General features: G+C 32.2%; 1 protein-coding gene across 4 annotated transcripts in view; it reads left to right on the forward strand.

Annotated features, from left to right (window-relative positions):
* MGAT4C (MGAT4 family member C) overlaps nucleotides 1–16,327 on the forward strand; it is a 401,472-nt gene extending 385,145 nt beyond the window's left edge. For 3 of the 4 annotated variants that reach the window (XM_041738643.1, XM_041738640.1, XM_041738641.1), the window contains 3 exons: nucleotides 6,528–6,680; nucleotides 11,233–11,380; nucleotides 14,312–16,327. In XM_041738643.1, coding sequence (XP_041594577.1) covers nucleotides 6,534–6,680; nucleotides 11,233–11,380; nucleotides 14,312–15,453 — 1,437 coding nt within the window. In that variant the 5' untranslated portion in view covers nucleotides 6,528–6,533 and the 3' untranslated portion in view covers nucleotides 15,454–16,327. Of the gene's footprint in view, nucleotides 1–4,823; nucleotides 4,893–6,527; nucleotides 6,681–11,232; nucleotides 11,381–14,311 lie in introns of all 4 variants that reach the window. The other variant, XM_041738642.1, reaches the window with a different exon arrangement.
* Nucleotides 16,328–17,321: the final 994 nt, after the last annotated feature.

The raw sequence follows: 17,321 nt of genomic DNA on the forward strand, positions 1-17,321 counted from the left end.
TATAGAATTCTCAAATCAACATGTTGTACACCTGAAATTAATGTAACATTGCATGTCAATTATACTTCAATAATAAATGTTTAAAAACGTCTTTTATCTAAAAGACCTTGCATAGAATATTGTTTTTTCCTCAAAAATATTTGGTAGAATTTGCTTTCAAGCCATATGAACGTGAAGTTTCTTTGCTATATTTTCCCCTGGGTTTACTAAAATATAATTGACATCTAACATTTTGTCAGTATAAGATATACAATGTGATCATTTGATAAATGTATATATTTCAAAATGATTACCAAAATAAGGTTATTTATCACCTCACATAATTACCACTTTGGTTTTTTGTGGTGAGAGTATTTAAGATCTACTTTCTTGGCAACTCTCAAACTTACAATATCATACTGTTAACTATTGGGCACTGTGTAGCACATTAGGTTCTCAGAACTTATTCATCTTACAACTGGAATTTGTACCCTTTGACTGACATCTCCCTATTTTTCCCACCCTCCCAGGCCCTGGCATCTGCTCTTCTAAATTCTCTGTTTCTGTGAATTTGGTTTTTTCAGGTTCTGTCTGTAAAATCATACAGTATTTTTGTTTTTCTGTCTGACTTATTTCACCTAGCATAATGCCCACAAGATCTATCCATATTGTCTCAAATGGCAAAGTTTCCTTCTTTTTTATGGCTGAATAGTATTCCAACATATTTATATGTGTGAGTATGTATATATAATATATATGTATTTGTATATGTGTATATGTATTCACACATATACATACCATATTTTCTTCATTCACTCATCCTGGTGACAGATATTTAGGTTGTTTCCATATTTTGACTATTGTGAAGAAAACTACAGTTAACATGGAGGTGCAGGGATTTTTCAAGATAGTAATGTCTTTTCCATCATATATGCACCCAGAAGTGGAATTGCAAGATCACATGGTAGATTTATTCTTAATTTTTTGCGGAACTACTATTCTGTTTCTTTGGTGACTGCACCAATTTACATCCCACCAACAGTGCACAAGGGTACTCTTTTCTCCACACCCTCACCAATACTTATTTCTAGTCTTTTCAATAATAACCATCTTAACAGATGTGATATCTCATTGACTCTTATATTCATTTCCATGACAATTACTAGTGGTTAGTGTCTTTTCATGTACCATTTGGCCTATTGTATGTCTTCCCTAGGAAAATGTCTATTCAGATCTTCTGCTCATCAGATAATTGGAGATTTTTTGCTACTGAGTTGATTGAGTTTTTTAATGTATTTTTGGTATTAACCCCTTAGCAGATATATGATCTGTGAGTGTTTTCTTCCATTTCGTTGGTTGCCTTTACATTCTGTTGATTCTTTCTTTTGTCATGCAGGAGGTTTTTTTTTAATTTTTTTTTTTTTAATTTATGATAGTCACAGAGAGAGAGAGAGAGAGAGAGGCAGAGACACAGGCAGAGGGAGAAGCAGGCTCCATGCACCGGGAGCCTGACGTGGGATTCGATCCCGGGTCTCCAGGATCGTGCCCTGGGCCAAAGGCAGGCACCAAACCGCTGCGCCACCCAGCGATCCCGGTGCAGGAGTTTTTTAATCAATATAGTTCACTTGTTTATTTTTGCTTTTTTTTCCTTATATTTTGGGTGTCATATCCCAAAAATACCAAGATTAATGTCAAGGAGTTTTTTCCCTATGTTTTCTTCTAGGAAATTTATGGCTTCAAGTCTTAAACTTAAGTCGTTAATGTACCTTGAGTTAATTTTTGTGAGTTGTATAAGATAGGGGTCCATTTTCATTCTTTTACATGCAGCTGTCCAATTTTCCCAGCATCATTTAAAGAGACTATCCTTTCCTTACCAAGTATTCTTGGCTGTCCTGTCAAATATTTAGTTGACTGTAAATGTGTGGGCTTATTCTTGATTCTGTCCATTGAACTGTGTCTGTTTCTTTGACAGTATCATACTGTTTTGATTACAATAGCTTTGGAATATAACAGTAGTTTGAAATCAGGAAGTGTGATTTCAAGCTAGGGATGTCTCTAGCTTTGTTATTCTTTCTTTTCTTTTATTGCATATTTTTCTATTGGAGTTCGATTTGCCAACATATAGCATAACACCCAGTGCTCATCCCATCAAGTGACCCCCTCAGTGCTTTGTTATTCTTTCTTATGATTGCTTTGGGTTTTCAGGGTCTTTTATGAGTCCAATCAAATTTTCATTTTTTTTCTATTTCTATTAAAAAAATACCATTGGAATTTGATAGGGATTGCACTGAATCTATTGGCTTTGGGTAGTATGGGCATTTCAACAATACTAACTCTTTTCAATACATAAACACAGATATCTTTCTATTTGTGACTTACTCAATTTCTTACATCAACATCATGCCCTGACTTTTGAAAACTGCCTTCTGGCAACTAAATGGAAAAATCCTGGCACTACTTTCATTTCCTTTCCTTCAGAGATCATTGCCCTGTACTGCCTGTTGTCCAGTATCTGAAAATACCAATCATTAAATTTGGATGAAATACATTTCCTCCTTGTAATTCAGGAAACCTTAATACTTTTAATTATCAATTTCTAGAATCAGAAGATGATGTGGTGATCACCTCTAATAGTGGTAGATAGGTTTCTTACTCTTACTTTTTCTTTCTCTTCCTTTTATTATTGGCTTATCTACATGAATTTATACTAATTAAATATTTTATTATCAATCATAGTCTTGATTTTATCATATTTTCTCAATATAAGCCTCTTTACGCTGTTTAGATATGTTCCTGCTAATCTCTGTGACTTCCTTGCTTCATGGCACAATAAAAAGATAACCTAACTAACCATAGAGTCCCTTCTCCCTACCTGAAATCAGCAATTTTGTTTTCCTCTTAGTAAATTTAATTGACTGTAATTCTAGGGTTTTTTCTTCCTTTTTTTCTGAATATTTATTTAGATTTTTCTTGACCCAGATGATTCTGTTTCAGATGGGACAGGACTATGGATGAATTACTAGCTTCCTTTTCTTTTACTGTGGTTTGTCTGGTATTATTTATTTATTAAATCACATATATTTTGGTCTGTTTTCTGATCATTTGTTTGCTTTAGTTTGGGCTCCTCAGCCAATTCTGGGTGTTCTTGTTTTCACTTACATGTACAGTATTGTTTTTTCTGGGTGTTATTGTTTTAACTTACATGTACAGTGAAGTTTGTGCTATTAGCTTTCTCGTGGGTATGCCGAGGATGTACACTATGGAAGGTTATTTGTGCTTGGATTTGGAGAATTCTAACTTAAAGGATTGGATATTAGAATTTAGATGGTCACCATTATTCTCTCAGGATTCTTTCTTTGCCAACTCTGGAATTTCAATGGGGGGTTTTGTTGTTGTTTTGTACTATTTTTGAATTATTGCGGAGTGCTCTGAAGTATTGCCTCCAAAGTGTTATATTTTCTACTTCTCATATTACTTGAAATATCACTTATCCCACCCACCTCCTCACATTATATATTTATATATTTATTAGTCATTAAAATTTTTCTGCCAAAAACTGAATTTATCTTTTATATTATTTCTATGTTATTCAAGAGATTGAATAGGTGAGATAGTTTGTTGGCAACAATATGTTTAAAATGTTGTATGAAACCTAATTAGTAAACCATATACCAATAGTAGTTAATAGAGCAGATTCTGATCAATTACAATATTTAAAAACTGGAACCTTTCCTTATTAAGACATCTCAAGAAAACCCTACGTTTTTTTTTTCCTTTGTAAAACTAATGGTACTATTATAATCTCAGCATTGTTATGAAGGATCAATGAGTTACCCATGCAAACTGTATTGCCTAGCATTTAGTAAGTATTTAATAAATTTTAATAGGTATTCTTATATTCTTTGTATATAATTATCTACAATTAGACTTTACAGATTGAATTTGCAGTCACATTATTTACATTTTTTCCTTTATTCCTTTGTCTCAAAGGAATAAAATTAGAATATACTTCTTCTTGACTTAGCGTTTATATTGAACTTGTAACATTCAAGTTAGGGCATCCAAAACATACCATACAGTGCTACATTTTTAAAATTTTATTTCCTGGAAAAAATTGCTGCATTTTGCTTTTGTATACAAGAAATAAAATGCAGTTTTATTTTCCAACAGTAGAGAATTTTGAAAATTAAAAGTAACTTTTTAAATACTAAATGTATGTACTTTGAAAGTATGGAAATTGAAAACAGTAAAAACAAGATTGAATATTCTTGATAATTCTTCTATACTGAGATAATAGTGGTTAGTATCTTATTGTTTCCAATTTATTTTACAGTCTTCTAGCATCATAGTTAAACATTTACTCCCAAATACAATTTTTGTCTTTGAATAGATTTTTAGAAGTATAATTGCAGAATCAAAGGGAATACATGCATTTCGTGCTATTGATAAGTCTTCCCAAATTGACATTTAAAAATATTGTGTCCCGTGGTGTATAATTAGATTCTAATGCTTTGTATTTTTGTCAATTTTCAAAATACATATAAAAATCTTTTAAAACATGATGCAGTTTCATCTGTAGAATCATTACCAGGTAACAGAATTTCACTTAAATATTTTTTAAAATTTTAAGAAGAATTTCACTTATGTTTTGGTTTGAAATTGCTATATATTTTATTACTGAAAAATGTTATAAATGATGGATTTATAAATACATTTTTAACCTGTAAATGAAAATTAGAAAGTGGCCTTATTCTAGAAGTAGCATCACATATCAAAAGAATGGATGATTCGATATAAAGTATGGGATACAATAGTAATGTTCTTCTTTATTTTTGGTTACACAGGAGATTACACTTCCCCACACGCTTGAAGTCAGGAGTGGTAATGTGACTAGTAGTTATGGCCAGTTCCCTGTAAGTAGAAGACCATCAGCTCTCCATATGAAAAATTAATAAACAAAACTATTCTGCTACATGATAAAAGACACAAAGATAAAGTCTAGATATATTAAAAATCTATCCATGAAAAACAAACAAAAAATTGGGAAGGATTTTTTAAACATTATACCAAAAAATAAAAGCTGTATGTAGGAAATAAATTTGAAATAAAAGACACTCACTGCAGAAGTGAGACCAAGAAGAAGAAAATATAATACTTGGGGAATATATCTAAATATTTGCAACATAAGCAAAGATAAATGTATATATATGCATCTCTAGACATATATTTAAAACTTCTGTAAATTAACAAGAAAAATAAAATAACCTAAAGAAAAATATGGCTAAAGAAAATGAACAATAATGCTTATATTTCTTTTGAGACTTATTCTCTCCCTTTGTTAAGCCTTTCTCCCAATACCTAATAACCTAAAGAAAAATATGGCTAAAGAAAATGAACAATAATTCTTATATTTCTTTTGAGACTTCTTCCATTGTCTGCCTTTGTTAAGCCTTTCTCCCAATTCCTAATATTCTTTCTTATAGTTTATAAAGATTCATAAATTCCTTCTTGTATTAATTCATCAAAGAGACATTGTTTGCCTGGTGTGTCCTAGACATCATTTAATGGCTTGGGGTACAGGCCATTTTCACTTCTTGAAGTTCTTTATTTATATAAATACTTCATGCTAACACTGAGCTCAGGAAGACCCAGTACCCAACTCGAAGGGGCACAGTTTCCAGACTATCCTTGATTTTAGACAAAATATGATTCAACCGGTCTTTTGATCATTCCATATATGTTTATACTTTTTGAACAAACAATCAGTAATCTAAACAAATCAGTGATTGGAAGATAACACAAGATGTACATGAGTGGAAGGGGGGAAAAATTAGATTTCCACTAATCTCGCTGGCAGTAATCTTGGTGGGTTTTTTGTTGTTTTGTTTTGTTTTGTTTTATTCTGTTTGCAGGCTATGAATTACTGTAAATAGCCAAACTTCTAATTAGTATATCAAGCAAGACAATGTAGATATGCCACTCCAGTATTTACTTCTACTTAACAAGAATTATTGGAAAAATAAGCAAACCAACTGTTAACTCAAGTTCTCAAAGATATGTTTGCACTTACCCCAAAACTTTAACTTCCTTTACAACTTTCTTTCTCTGACTCAGACTCCCTCCCAGGTGCTCTTCCCAGTGCACTTACTCCAAAATCAATATTAGGCCCATGCTTCTAATTTCTTCCATTTTCATTACATTATCCTATGAGGCAGTAGAAGTTACCTTATAGTTTGTCTTTCTCTTTTATTTTTCTTCTGTTTAATCAAAGAACTTTTTTTTACATGTTACCATTATCAATGTTTGTATGTGCAGAAATAATTGAGACTTGCCTTTTATTTTTATTTATTCCACATCAATATAAGGCAGTGTATTGACCTTATGTTAAAATATGAACCATCTGTGAAAGTCACAGTTGTGAAATTGGAAACAACTTTAGTTAAAAACGTGTGAAGGGTGAGATTTTATAAAGGCCTGGCTTTTGATACATATTATGAAAAAATACATCCAAAATTAATCGTCAGTAATTTTGTGCCTCTTTTCCACAGGATAGAATGTTTAAATTTTGTCAAATGAAGCATATTTTTGAAATACTCGATAAAATGAGATGCCTGCGAAAACGTTCCACAGTGTCATTCTTGGGAGTTCTTGTCATTTTCCTTCTCTTTATGAACTTGTACATTGAAGACAGCTATGTTCTGGTAAGTTTTGGAGGTTATTTTTGTTGTTGCTGTTATAAATAAGGTCTAAGTCAAATTAGGCTTAGTCCAATTGTAACCTGATTTCAATCTCAGGTTCCTGGAATAGCATTAGTTTGAGCAAAACTGTAACATATATACTTTCTATCTAGCTACTTGTATTAATCCTATATTACCAGCAATACAATTACTTTGATTTATGTTGCAATGTTTTCTTGCATATAGTAGTTCAAATATGCACATTTAGTTATAAATAAATTAGCTATCATCACTATGCTGAATTATTTTATTTGTGTGTACACCATAATACTTTTTGAGCTTTAACTTGAAATATATAGAATTTTAAAAATTGCTTGAAGATATTAGTCCTTACTTTCTCAATTTTTTATATTATCATCAAATTTTCAAAATCTTATTTTTAATAATGATACTAATTATACTATTTTGTTAAGAAGTAATATTTTGTTATAATGTATGACACCTCATTTGATTTTGAATCAAATGCCATAAATGGCCACCATGTTATGTATTTATATTCACAGAAAAGTAGTAAAGAAGCTGAGGAACTGGAGATAATGATGTGAAAACTAGTAGCTTATAAAGGATAAGTTAGCATATAACATATAAATAAATTTTTAAGTAAATTCTAGAAATATACAAAAGGACTTACTCTGGATAATTTTGAGCACTCATTTTGTTCTATCATTTGTTATTGTTATAGGTATCACATCATTTTATGTCTGAGGAGAATAACATGAACATTTTTCTTATTCACTTTCTATGTGAATTGAGCTTAAGATATCTGAAAAAATCCTACTCTTTTTGTTACATTTTGTAAATAAAACACATGATATTGGCAGGATACTTATTGTATCCAATGACTTGCATTTCTGAGACACTTTCAAACCCAATTTCAGTGTTTCATTTTAAACAGACAAAAGACCATTGTGTGTAACAAGCATCCTTATATCTTGTTGATATAGAATCTCTTCAAATTCATTATAAAATGTGTAAGGAGTAATAGAGTATATTTTTATAAAGATCAAATACTATTGTCCTGTCTTGTGGAGTTTTACACATTTCTATACAAATTTCAGTCCTATCTAACTAATGTAAAAGGTGTGATTTAATGAAACAGCTCTTACTAAAAGAATATTTTGTCAATGAAATTTTCTCTGGCTAGATTACACATATATCTAGTCAAATTTATAAGTAAGCCCAAGTGTAGAGAAGGGATTGCTCCTTAGTTTTAAAAATTGTAATTATTTTTAAATACTTATATTAGGTTGGGGAAAAAGTGAGTTTAAATGATGGTTAAGGGACACCTGGGTGGCTCAGCGGTTGAGCATCTGCCTTTGGCTCAGGGCGTGATCCTGGTCCTAGGATTGAGTCCCACATCAGGCTTCCTGCATGGAGCCTGCTTCTCCCTCTGCCTATGTCTGTGTGTCTCTCATGAATAAATAAATAAAATAGTTTTAAAAATGGTGGTTAAATACAAGCACTCCCCTTACTGAAAATTTAATGACAGTATTTTTATTAGTTTCATTTCTCTCTATTTATTAGATGATTTTTTTACATAAATGCATTTAGAGCTAAATTTTATCCCAAGGCTTAATATGTATAAAGACTTAAAACATTCTTTAAATAATTAATGTAAAATTACATTAAGATGTTTTTCTAAAAATGTTTAATTGCCAAGGAGAACAAGCTACCTGCTGGTATACGATGTAGTTTCTCTGTAACACTTGTCCCTTTTGACCTTTTTATTCGTGTTTATTTCAGTTTTCACAACATTATCTCATTCGACTTTTTTTGCCTTAACTCCAGAATACCACAATGTGTACAATTTGCTAAATATAGACAATAGTACATTTTTCTTTTCCTACCTTCCTTATTTCCGGGGGAAATACGAGTTATAATTCAGAGAAATCAGACAAATAATTACAAGTAAAAGATCTCTGGAGTTAAGGAGCACATTCTATTCTGCTGTTTTTGGTAGAAAAATGCATTTGTGGCCTTAAATCCGTGGCATATAACAGTTTAATGGATTGCTTACATATCCGGGACATATGTGCCTTTCATTGGGAAAGGAAGCCAAGCTCAGTGCAAGAGACAAATACTATTACAAGGCAGTCTAAGTAGAAGAGATGCTACATGCCCAATCAACTTAGCCTCTGGGCTGTGAGCATCTTCAAAGTAGCCACTAGGGTATATACTTAGTCTGTAGCTAGTGCATTGAATTGCATTCCTATCCAGAAAATGATTGTCATAAAGCTTTGTCTTATTACTGAGAAATACACCACAGCATAGTAGCTACAGAAAGAAGGTATCCAGGGAGAGCCTCGCTGTTCAGGTAGATGCCTCTGGAAAGCAGCCAACAAGACTGACTTAGGTGAAAGTTGCATTATTTATTTATGCTGAAAAGTGTAAAGAAGCTTGTTCTTGAGAATTTAATAAAGTGCTTTCATATAACTTCCATTTCATTTTATATTCTGTTATGTCCTTCAATCAGGATGAATGTACTCTACCTTCACACAGAAAAGGTCTGGATTTTTACACATTCAAGATAGAATTCTTAAAGAAAGATTCAATATCCTGAACTTCCTTTAGACTGTAAAATCACATAAGAACAGAATGATGAAATGAATTCAGAATTGTTACTACTGTGATTTTTATAGATATTTCTTCTAGACTCTATTGATAATGGGCACTATCACATTACTAGTATAAGCAGTTGGTGCTGAACTGAGTCCTTAGTTACTTTTTGGCAATCATAAATTTATTTTAAAGCTTTAATAATGTTTTATATGTTTCCAGGGAGACAGAGACCAAAATATTTCTGTGTAAAGAAATTACAATTATCAGAATCCAACAGATATTCAGTTGGTATAAGAAATATAGAACTGAAGGTATAATTTCATATAATTTGGAAGTGTTACTTATAGATGGCAAATATATTATACATATTGTAAAAGACTAACATATTTTCCTCAATTATCAAGACAATATAAAAATAGAAATACAGTATTATAGATTGAGTGTAAGTTTATAAACATAATTGAGTATACAGAAGAGATATTCAGAATGGATCTTGAATTAGCAAAGACCAGATTGGAAGCTCCTCCCAGTCATGGCCTAATATTCTCAATTTTTATTCTAAGACAATTCCAGTCGGCCATTGATTTAAAATTTTGAGTCGGTCTCTTTCTTTATTGACATTTGAATTTGAAGCAAAATATTGAATGTTCCAAATGAAGTAAAATTTGTATTTGAATACTTTCTAATTTTTTATAAACACTGGTTTAATTAAAGTTTTATTGACCACAGGCAGATAATATGAAGACCAAATTTGTTCAAATGCATTTACTTTCTCTATAGTCTTAATGGCTTATGGGCTTAATGGTTTAATGGCTTACATATGCCTGGCCTGCCATTCTACATGGAATAATGGAAATAGATCCATATGATATCACACAGTACAGTAGACACTTGCCTAAAAACAACAACAAAATTATTTCTAAATAGGTTATCTTTGAATATATTCTACTTGTGGTAGTAAGCCAGATACAAAGGCCAGGCAAATCGATATTTTGCAAATAATATATAACCAACAAGACTTGATCAAATCGTGCTTAGGTAATCAAAATGTACTATTGAACTTATACTAAAGAGAGAAAAGGGAACCAATTAGTAATTAATCATATATTTTAAGCTAAATATGAGTATTTTTTAATATAAACCTTCTCAAAAATTGGAAAACATAAGTCCCTTACCAATTACATAAAGGGGATCTTAAATATAAAAGGACCAGACTTCAATTCCAACAGGCTAGTTTACACACACACACATAAGCAGCAAGCAAATATATCATGAGAAAAACTAGTGTAAGGTCTGAAGACACTTCCTTGACTTGCCACAAATGTATTTTAATTAAGACATCTTGAAGACATTTGAAAAAACACTAATGTCAGAAGGACCATGGCTATTTGTTCTCAACAGCCTTTGGTTATAGTGGCCAGAAAGGTGACTGACTAAAACTCCTTCATTAATAAATTATCCAGAAATAATTATATAGAAATAATGTGTGGTATTACTTAATAATGCTTGAAGAAGATAAAATCTTAATATGCTTAATATGACTAAAATATGGAAAATTTAGTAAGAATTAGCTTTATGTGATTACTGTGAAGTAGATTACTGTGAAATTTTAAGATCATCAAATTATTATAAAGAATTTGAATTTTAACATAAAGGCAGTGGGAGTTTTCATGTAGAGATTTTTTTTGTCAAGAAAATGCCATTATTAATGTATACTGTAGGAAAAGCAAACTGAAGTATGAAGAGGGTAATAGAGTAGTGGAGTCTGGAGTAGAGACTCTAGGTGGGAATTCAAGTGTGAGATGAAGATCTATAGCTTGTGGTGCCAGTAGCTGAGATTTATAGAACATCCATATTATATATCAACCCCATATATTCATTGTGTAAGGAAAAACTTTATTTAATCCATGACCGTCTATTATTTATTTATTTTCTTTGCCTCCTTCTTGGCATTCAGGAAGGAGACAAACAACTTATAAGGGAAACATCCACACATCAACTGAATTCAGAACGTTATGTGCATACTTTCAAAGACCTATCTAATTTCTCAGGAGCCATCAATGTCACCTATCGCTACTTAGCTGCCACACCTTTACAAAGAAAGCGTAAGTATCCCTCCACTTTCAAATCAAGAATACATAAAATATTTTTGTTTTAAAACAATGACAACTGGCTTCATTTGTATAGCAATAAAACTTTATGGGCTTTACTAAAATATATTCTTTGGGAAGTAATTCAACATGTCTTCACAAATTGCAATTACTCACTGATCCAATTCCATTAATAACAAAAAAAGAGAAACTTTTATTTTTTTTTAAATTTTTATTTATTTATGATAGTCACAGAGAGATAGAGAGAGAGGCAAAGACACAGGCAGAGGGAGAAGCAGGCTCCATGCACCGGGAGCCCGACGTGGGATTCGATCCCGGGTCTCCAGGATCACGCCCTGGGCCAAAGGCAGGCGCCAAACCGCTGCGCCACCCAGGGATCCCAAAAAAAGAGAAACTTTTAAATGCCTGTTTGAGATATAAACTTTCAAACAATTTGCTGTAGAACCATGTAGAGAGACTGAGAAAAATCCATTTATTTGCACTTATAAAACATATCTTTTAAAAATAACTATTATCCTACTGATACATTTTCCAATAATAATGCTTTGGTTTTTATGCCTTGCCACTGCTTTTGAAGTAGTGAAAGTCATTATTTTAATTTATCAAGGTGCTGTAACAAATTATCACAAATTAGTTTAAAATCATGGAAATGTATTTTCTCATACTTCTGGAGACCAGGCATTCCAAATCAAGGTGGGGGCGGAACCATTCCCCTGAAAATCATAGGGGAGAATCTTTTCTTGACTGTTTTAGCTTCTGGTCACTCTTGGTGTTTCCTGGTTTGTGAGGGCATAACTATGATCCCAAGCTCCATCTCCACATGATCTTCTTTCCTTGGTCTCTATGTCTCTCTTCTTCTTCAAGGACACCAATCATTGCATTTAGAGCCCATTCTAAATCTGATGTGATTTATCTCAAGATCCTTAACTAATTATGTCTGCAATACTCTATTTTCAAATAAGGTCACAGCCTGAGGTTCCAGGTAGACTTGGATTTTTGGAGAAAACTATTCAGCTCACTATAGATAGATTGAGTCTGAGGAGTAACATACTACACACACACTTTATGGATTTCAAGACACCATAGACTGTGGAAGGTGTCATGACCTAATTAATGTGCCACTAGGAAAGCATAAATATTAATGCTTAAGTTTTCATTGTAAGATGCCATCAATTGTAATATTCAACTTGATTTTAAAATATTTCTGTGTGAAAAATATGACTCGTGAAATTAATGAAGCACAGCGATATCATGAATTTCCTGATAGATCATGTGGGGACCACAGAAATTGAGTTCCCCATTAAGAAGTGTTTATGCAAGTGAGTCTGTGATCACCAGGTTGAGGAAATTGTAGCTTAACTTAATTCAGGTGTCTTCCATTCATTCCTTCATTTCAAATGTCTATAGCTCTTAAGCTTTCTTCTAATTACATAAGATTGCCAATGTTTATTTTTATCTCCATCTGTTACACTACCTTTGTGCAAACATTACTAATTCTCCCTTTCCATCCTAAGCTTACTAATGTGTATTGGCACATATGCCACTGCTTTATACAAAGGGACAATATAAAACAGAGGGTACAAGCAGGGCACTTTGGATCTAGGCACTACACCACTCACTAGGTGTTACACTTTGCACAAGCAAGCTCATCTCCCTGTGATTTAGTTTCCTCATCTATAAAGCAAAAATGATGACAAGTGCAAAGCTCTTCCAAAAAACCGTTAGGAATATGCAAGATGCATATTATATGCAAAATGCATAGATTTCTTCCTTTAATGTAGGAAGTATTCTAATAGTATTGGCTATTCCAGGGCATTTAAGCTGGTTTCTTGAATCGAGTGGTACCAGAGAACATACTCCTTTTTCAAAAGAAGTTAGGGCCATAAATCCAGGTATTTAAGCAATATGTGTAAATCTGTACCTCTCTGACAGACTAGCGAGAAAGATAATTCTTGGAAAGGGTTTTTTCAGTATTGCGTAAGTCACAAGTAGGTATCTGTATTAAACAATGATCTTGGTGAATATAAACATTTTCCTATTTTTCAAGTAGTGGTTATGTAATTGTATTCAGTTCTGAATCATGGCGAGAATCAGAACTTTAAAAAGTGAGAATATTTCAATAAGGAGACATTTACACTTGTTAGAAGTAAACTGCGATTTCACAAGGTTTTATTTTATCCCCTAAAATATCCAGATTCTAATTTGAGATTTTAGGTATCTGAATAAAAATATCCCCACAGAAATTGCTATAAAATGTGTTTCAAAACAAGGAAGAGAGTGATACTCATGTTTTGGAACAATTTACTCTACATTTGAGTAATAATGCAGTTTTTAAAAATAGTATAATTTTTTTTGGATTCTAATAGCATTCTAGGTAAATTTCAAAATCAAATTGTGAAGTCCAATTATTAATTTTTTGGTGTGAGATAATGAGAGTGATCAAAGGAAAACGAAAATGTAACATGTTTTGCATGAAAAATTTAGAGATTATTACAATAATGAGTTATGCTTAATTTTCTTTTTTTTATCATTTGAGACTGGTTTGTCATCCTTAACTGTGAATTCCCTTCTCCTTTTGCATTTTTTAATAGTGTGGATATTATCCAAACATCTATCTTCTCTAATAGGCATTAAGCTGCAAAACACCTCAAATCATATTTTTTATTTCATAAATAAATGTTCACAGCAATGAAGCTCATACGTCATTGTGCTTAAGATGCATTTTTTCCATAGAAAAGTCAATTATGTATTAAGTACTGCAGCCTTTATGTATTTAGCATAATACTTCACTCACAAAATATTCTATACATATCTTTTACTAGATTTACCTAATACAGTAGCAGGCCTAAGGAGAAAAGTTTTTTTCTGTGTTATTCAAAACCTATTTCACATTTAATTTTCTTCCTTCTGAATTCTTTTGCTTAGGGTTTCTTACAATTGGACTTTCATCAGTGAAACGAAAAAAAGGAAACTATTTACTTGAGACAATCAAGTCAATTTTTGAGCAATCCAGCTACGAAGAGCTGAAGGAAATTTCGGTGGTGGTTCACCTAGCGGACTTTAATTCATCCTGGCGTGATGTCATGGTCCAGGATATTACACAGAAATTTGCCCACCATATCATTGCAGGAAGATTAATAGTTATACATGCTCCAGAGGAATATTACCCAATCCTGGATGGCCTTAAAAGAAATTACAATGATCCAGAAGACAGAGTCAGATTTCGTTCCAAGCAAAACGTAGATTATGCTTTTCTGCTTAATTTTTGTGCCAATACTTCAGACTATTATGTAATGCTTGAAGATGACGTTCGATGTTCAAAAAATTTCTTAACTGCCATCAAGAAAGTCATTACCTCCCTAGAAGGAACCTACTGGGTAACTCTTGAGTTCTCTAAGCTTGGCTACATTGGAAAACTTTATCATTCTCATGATCTCCCACGTTTGGCACACTTTTTATTAATGTTTTATCAAGAAATGCCTTGTGATTGGCTATTAACTCATTTCCGGGGTCTTTTAGCTCAGAAAAATGTGATCCGTTTTAAACCATCTCTCTTTCAGCACATGGGTTATTACTCATCATATAAAGGGACTGAGAATAAGCTGAAGGATGATGATTTTGAAGAAGAGTCATTTGACATTCCTGATAACCCTCCTGCAAATCTATATACCAACATGAATGTTTTTGAAAATTATGAAGCAAGCAAGGCGTATAGTAGTGTTGATGAGTACTTTTGGGGGAAACCACCTTCAACAGGAGATGTCTTTGTGATTATATTTGAAAATCCAATTTTAATTAAAAAAATTAAAGTGAGCACTGGAACAGAAGATCGACAAAATGACATTTTACATCATGGAGCCCTAGATGTTGGGGATAATGTTGTAGATCTCAAACAAAGTAGACAATGTGTTACTTACTTAAGACTAGGGGAATTCAAAAATGGAAATTTTGAAATGTCAGAGGTGAATCAAAAAATTCCATTTGATATACATTGTATAAGGATATATGTTACCAAAACACAAAAGGAATGGCTGATTATTAGGAGTATTAGCATTTGGACTTCTTAGCCAATTAAATCAATATGTCCAGTTACTGAAGCAGGCTTTCCTGTTTCCTTTTTTGCTACCTTCCTCTTTTGCTACTTTTGTCCTTTGGAGGGAACGCAGTGGATGGGGTATTTTCAAAGAAAAATCTAATCATTTTGGCAGTTTTGATTTACTTATTGTCAAGATAATTTTACTCTAATCCACACTTGTATTTATTTTAACTCCTGAAGTTGAGTATCAGTCTATGGTTAATGCTACTTTCATTTATATTTTTAATGTGATCATGTTAGTTCCAAAATTTCAACTAAGTGTCAAAAGGACACATGAAGGATTTAAAATGAGAAAATTTAGTTTGTTAAATGTTGAGTCTTGGAAAACAGTTGCCAGCTGTATATACTTCCTCAAGAATATATATCAGATAGCTTTTATTAAGCATCTGAGTGAATATGCAGTTGGTTAGAATGATAATGTTTTTTTCTTGTAAACATAAGTTTTCATAGACTTCTGTACATCTACAATGAATACCTCCTCATAGAAGTGATGTCTTTACAACAGAATTTTGTGTGTAGGTGGAGTGATGGAAAGAAAAAAATGACTTAAAAAGATTTCTCCCCCGATTATTTATATAAAAAGGGGCCTTGTTCATTGTATAAAATCATTTAATTGAGCACCTATTGTTAATAAATTTTCTGTGGGAAGCAGTCTTTTTCTAGATTCCCTTTTGCAAAATGAATAGTTATGCTCAATATTTTCAAGTTATATTGGGTACCTACATTTAATAGGAGAAATTAGAGAAGGCCTATCATTAGTTCATTCTTACAAACATTTTCAGTATATACAGAAAAATTTTTGAAATTGATTTTATATGTTTTGTATTAAAATTCATATAATTGAAATTGTAATCTATCATATGCTTTTTTTTTAAGTTTAAATGGACATCTTATAAAAGAGAAAAGTAGGAAACATAGAAATCAGTTGACTTTTCTATATTCAGAGCTAGTTCATAGTAAAGCCAAAGTGAGAGATCAGTTGTTCTGATATCCAGACCGTGCTCTTTCCCTTATGTACAGATTGCTGCTCACATAAATTGTGCTTTCTGTTGGCTTGTCCATGAGTCTCAGATAATAAGTAAGCTATCTTGAAATAGCTAGTATAATTCTTCCACGAGTCACATTATCATTCTGTGGAAGAAGCCTAAAGTGTCTGAAATGATCTCCTTGTATATGAACCCACATAGCGAGCAAACTTGACCAACTTTTACTATAAGGGACTGGACAATCGTGTCTAAACCATGTCCTACTAAAGCGTTTCAGGACACATTTGTGCACCATAAAGACATTGGTTGTTCAGAACATCCTGAACTTACCTGATCCTTTCTCTCTTTTGACAAACAGCAAAGATGAAGGGGTTACTATGAAGACATGAAAAGTACTTCATGCATATTTATGGAGAGGCTCAAATACATACGTTCATAGAGATTGGAAAATATTTCATTCACTTTATCCAAAGTGATTAAATTAGAAACTGGTAAAAGTTTGGGAATTTTTTTTATTGATACAGTAGTTACTGTGTATTTTCCTTGCACCCACTTGCTATAGTATAATAAAGAGATAACATGAATCTATAAATATTAATATTTTGTTTCACAAAGTCTTAAAATCAGAAAAAAATGACCAAATGAATACTGCCACAAAACCATAATCTTTGCCTTGATTTGGAGGATATTTTCCAGACATTTAAAAGTAATCTATTTTCTTGGCTTTTCTCATCCTCTTTCATTAACTGGCTAGCTGTATAATATTCTACATATTTCTTAGAAATTACAAATGATCTTTTTCCTGTACTTTCAATGACAAAAGGTACACAACAAAAACATGTAATGTCCAGAT

The sequence above is a fragment of the Vulpes lagopus genome, chromosome 23 (assembly GCF_018345385.1).
Source record: "Vulpes lagopus strain Blue_001 chromosome 23, ASM1834538v1, whole genome shotgun sequence".
In the NCBI taxonomy this organism is placed as follows: domain Eukaryota; kingdom Metazoa; phylum Chordata; class Mammalia; order Carnivora; family Canidae; genus Vulpes; species Vulpes lagopus.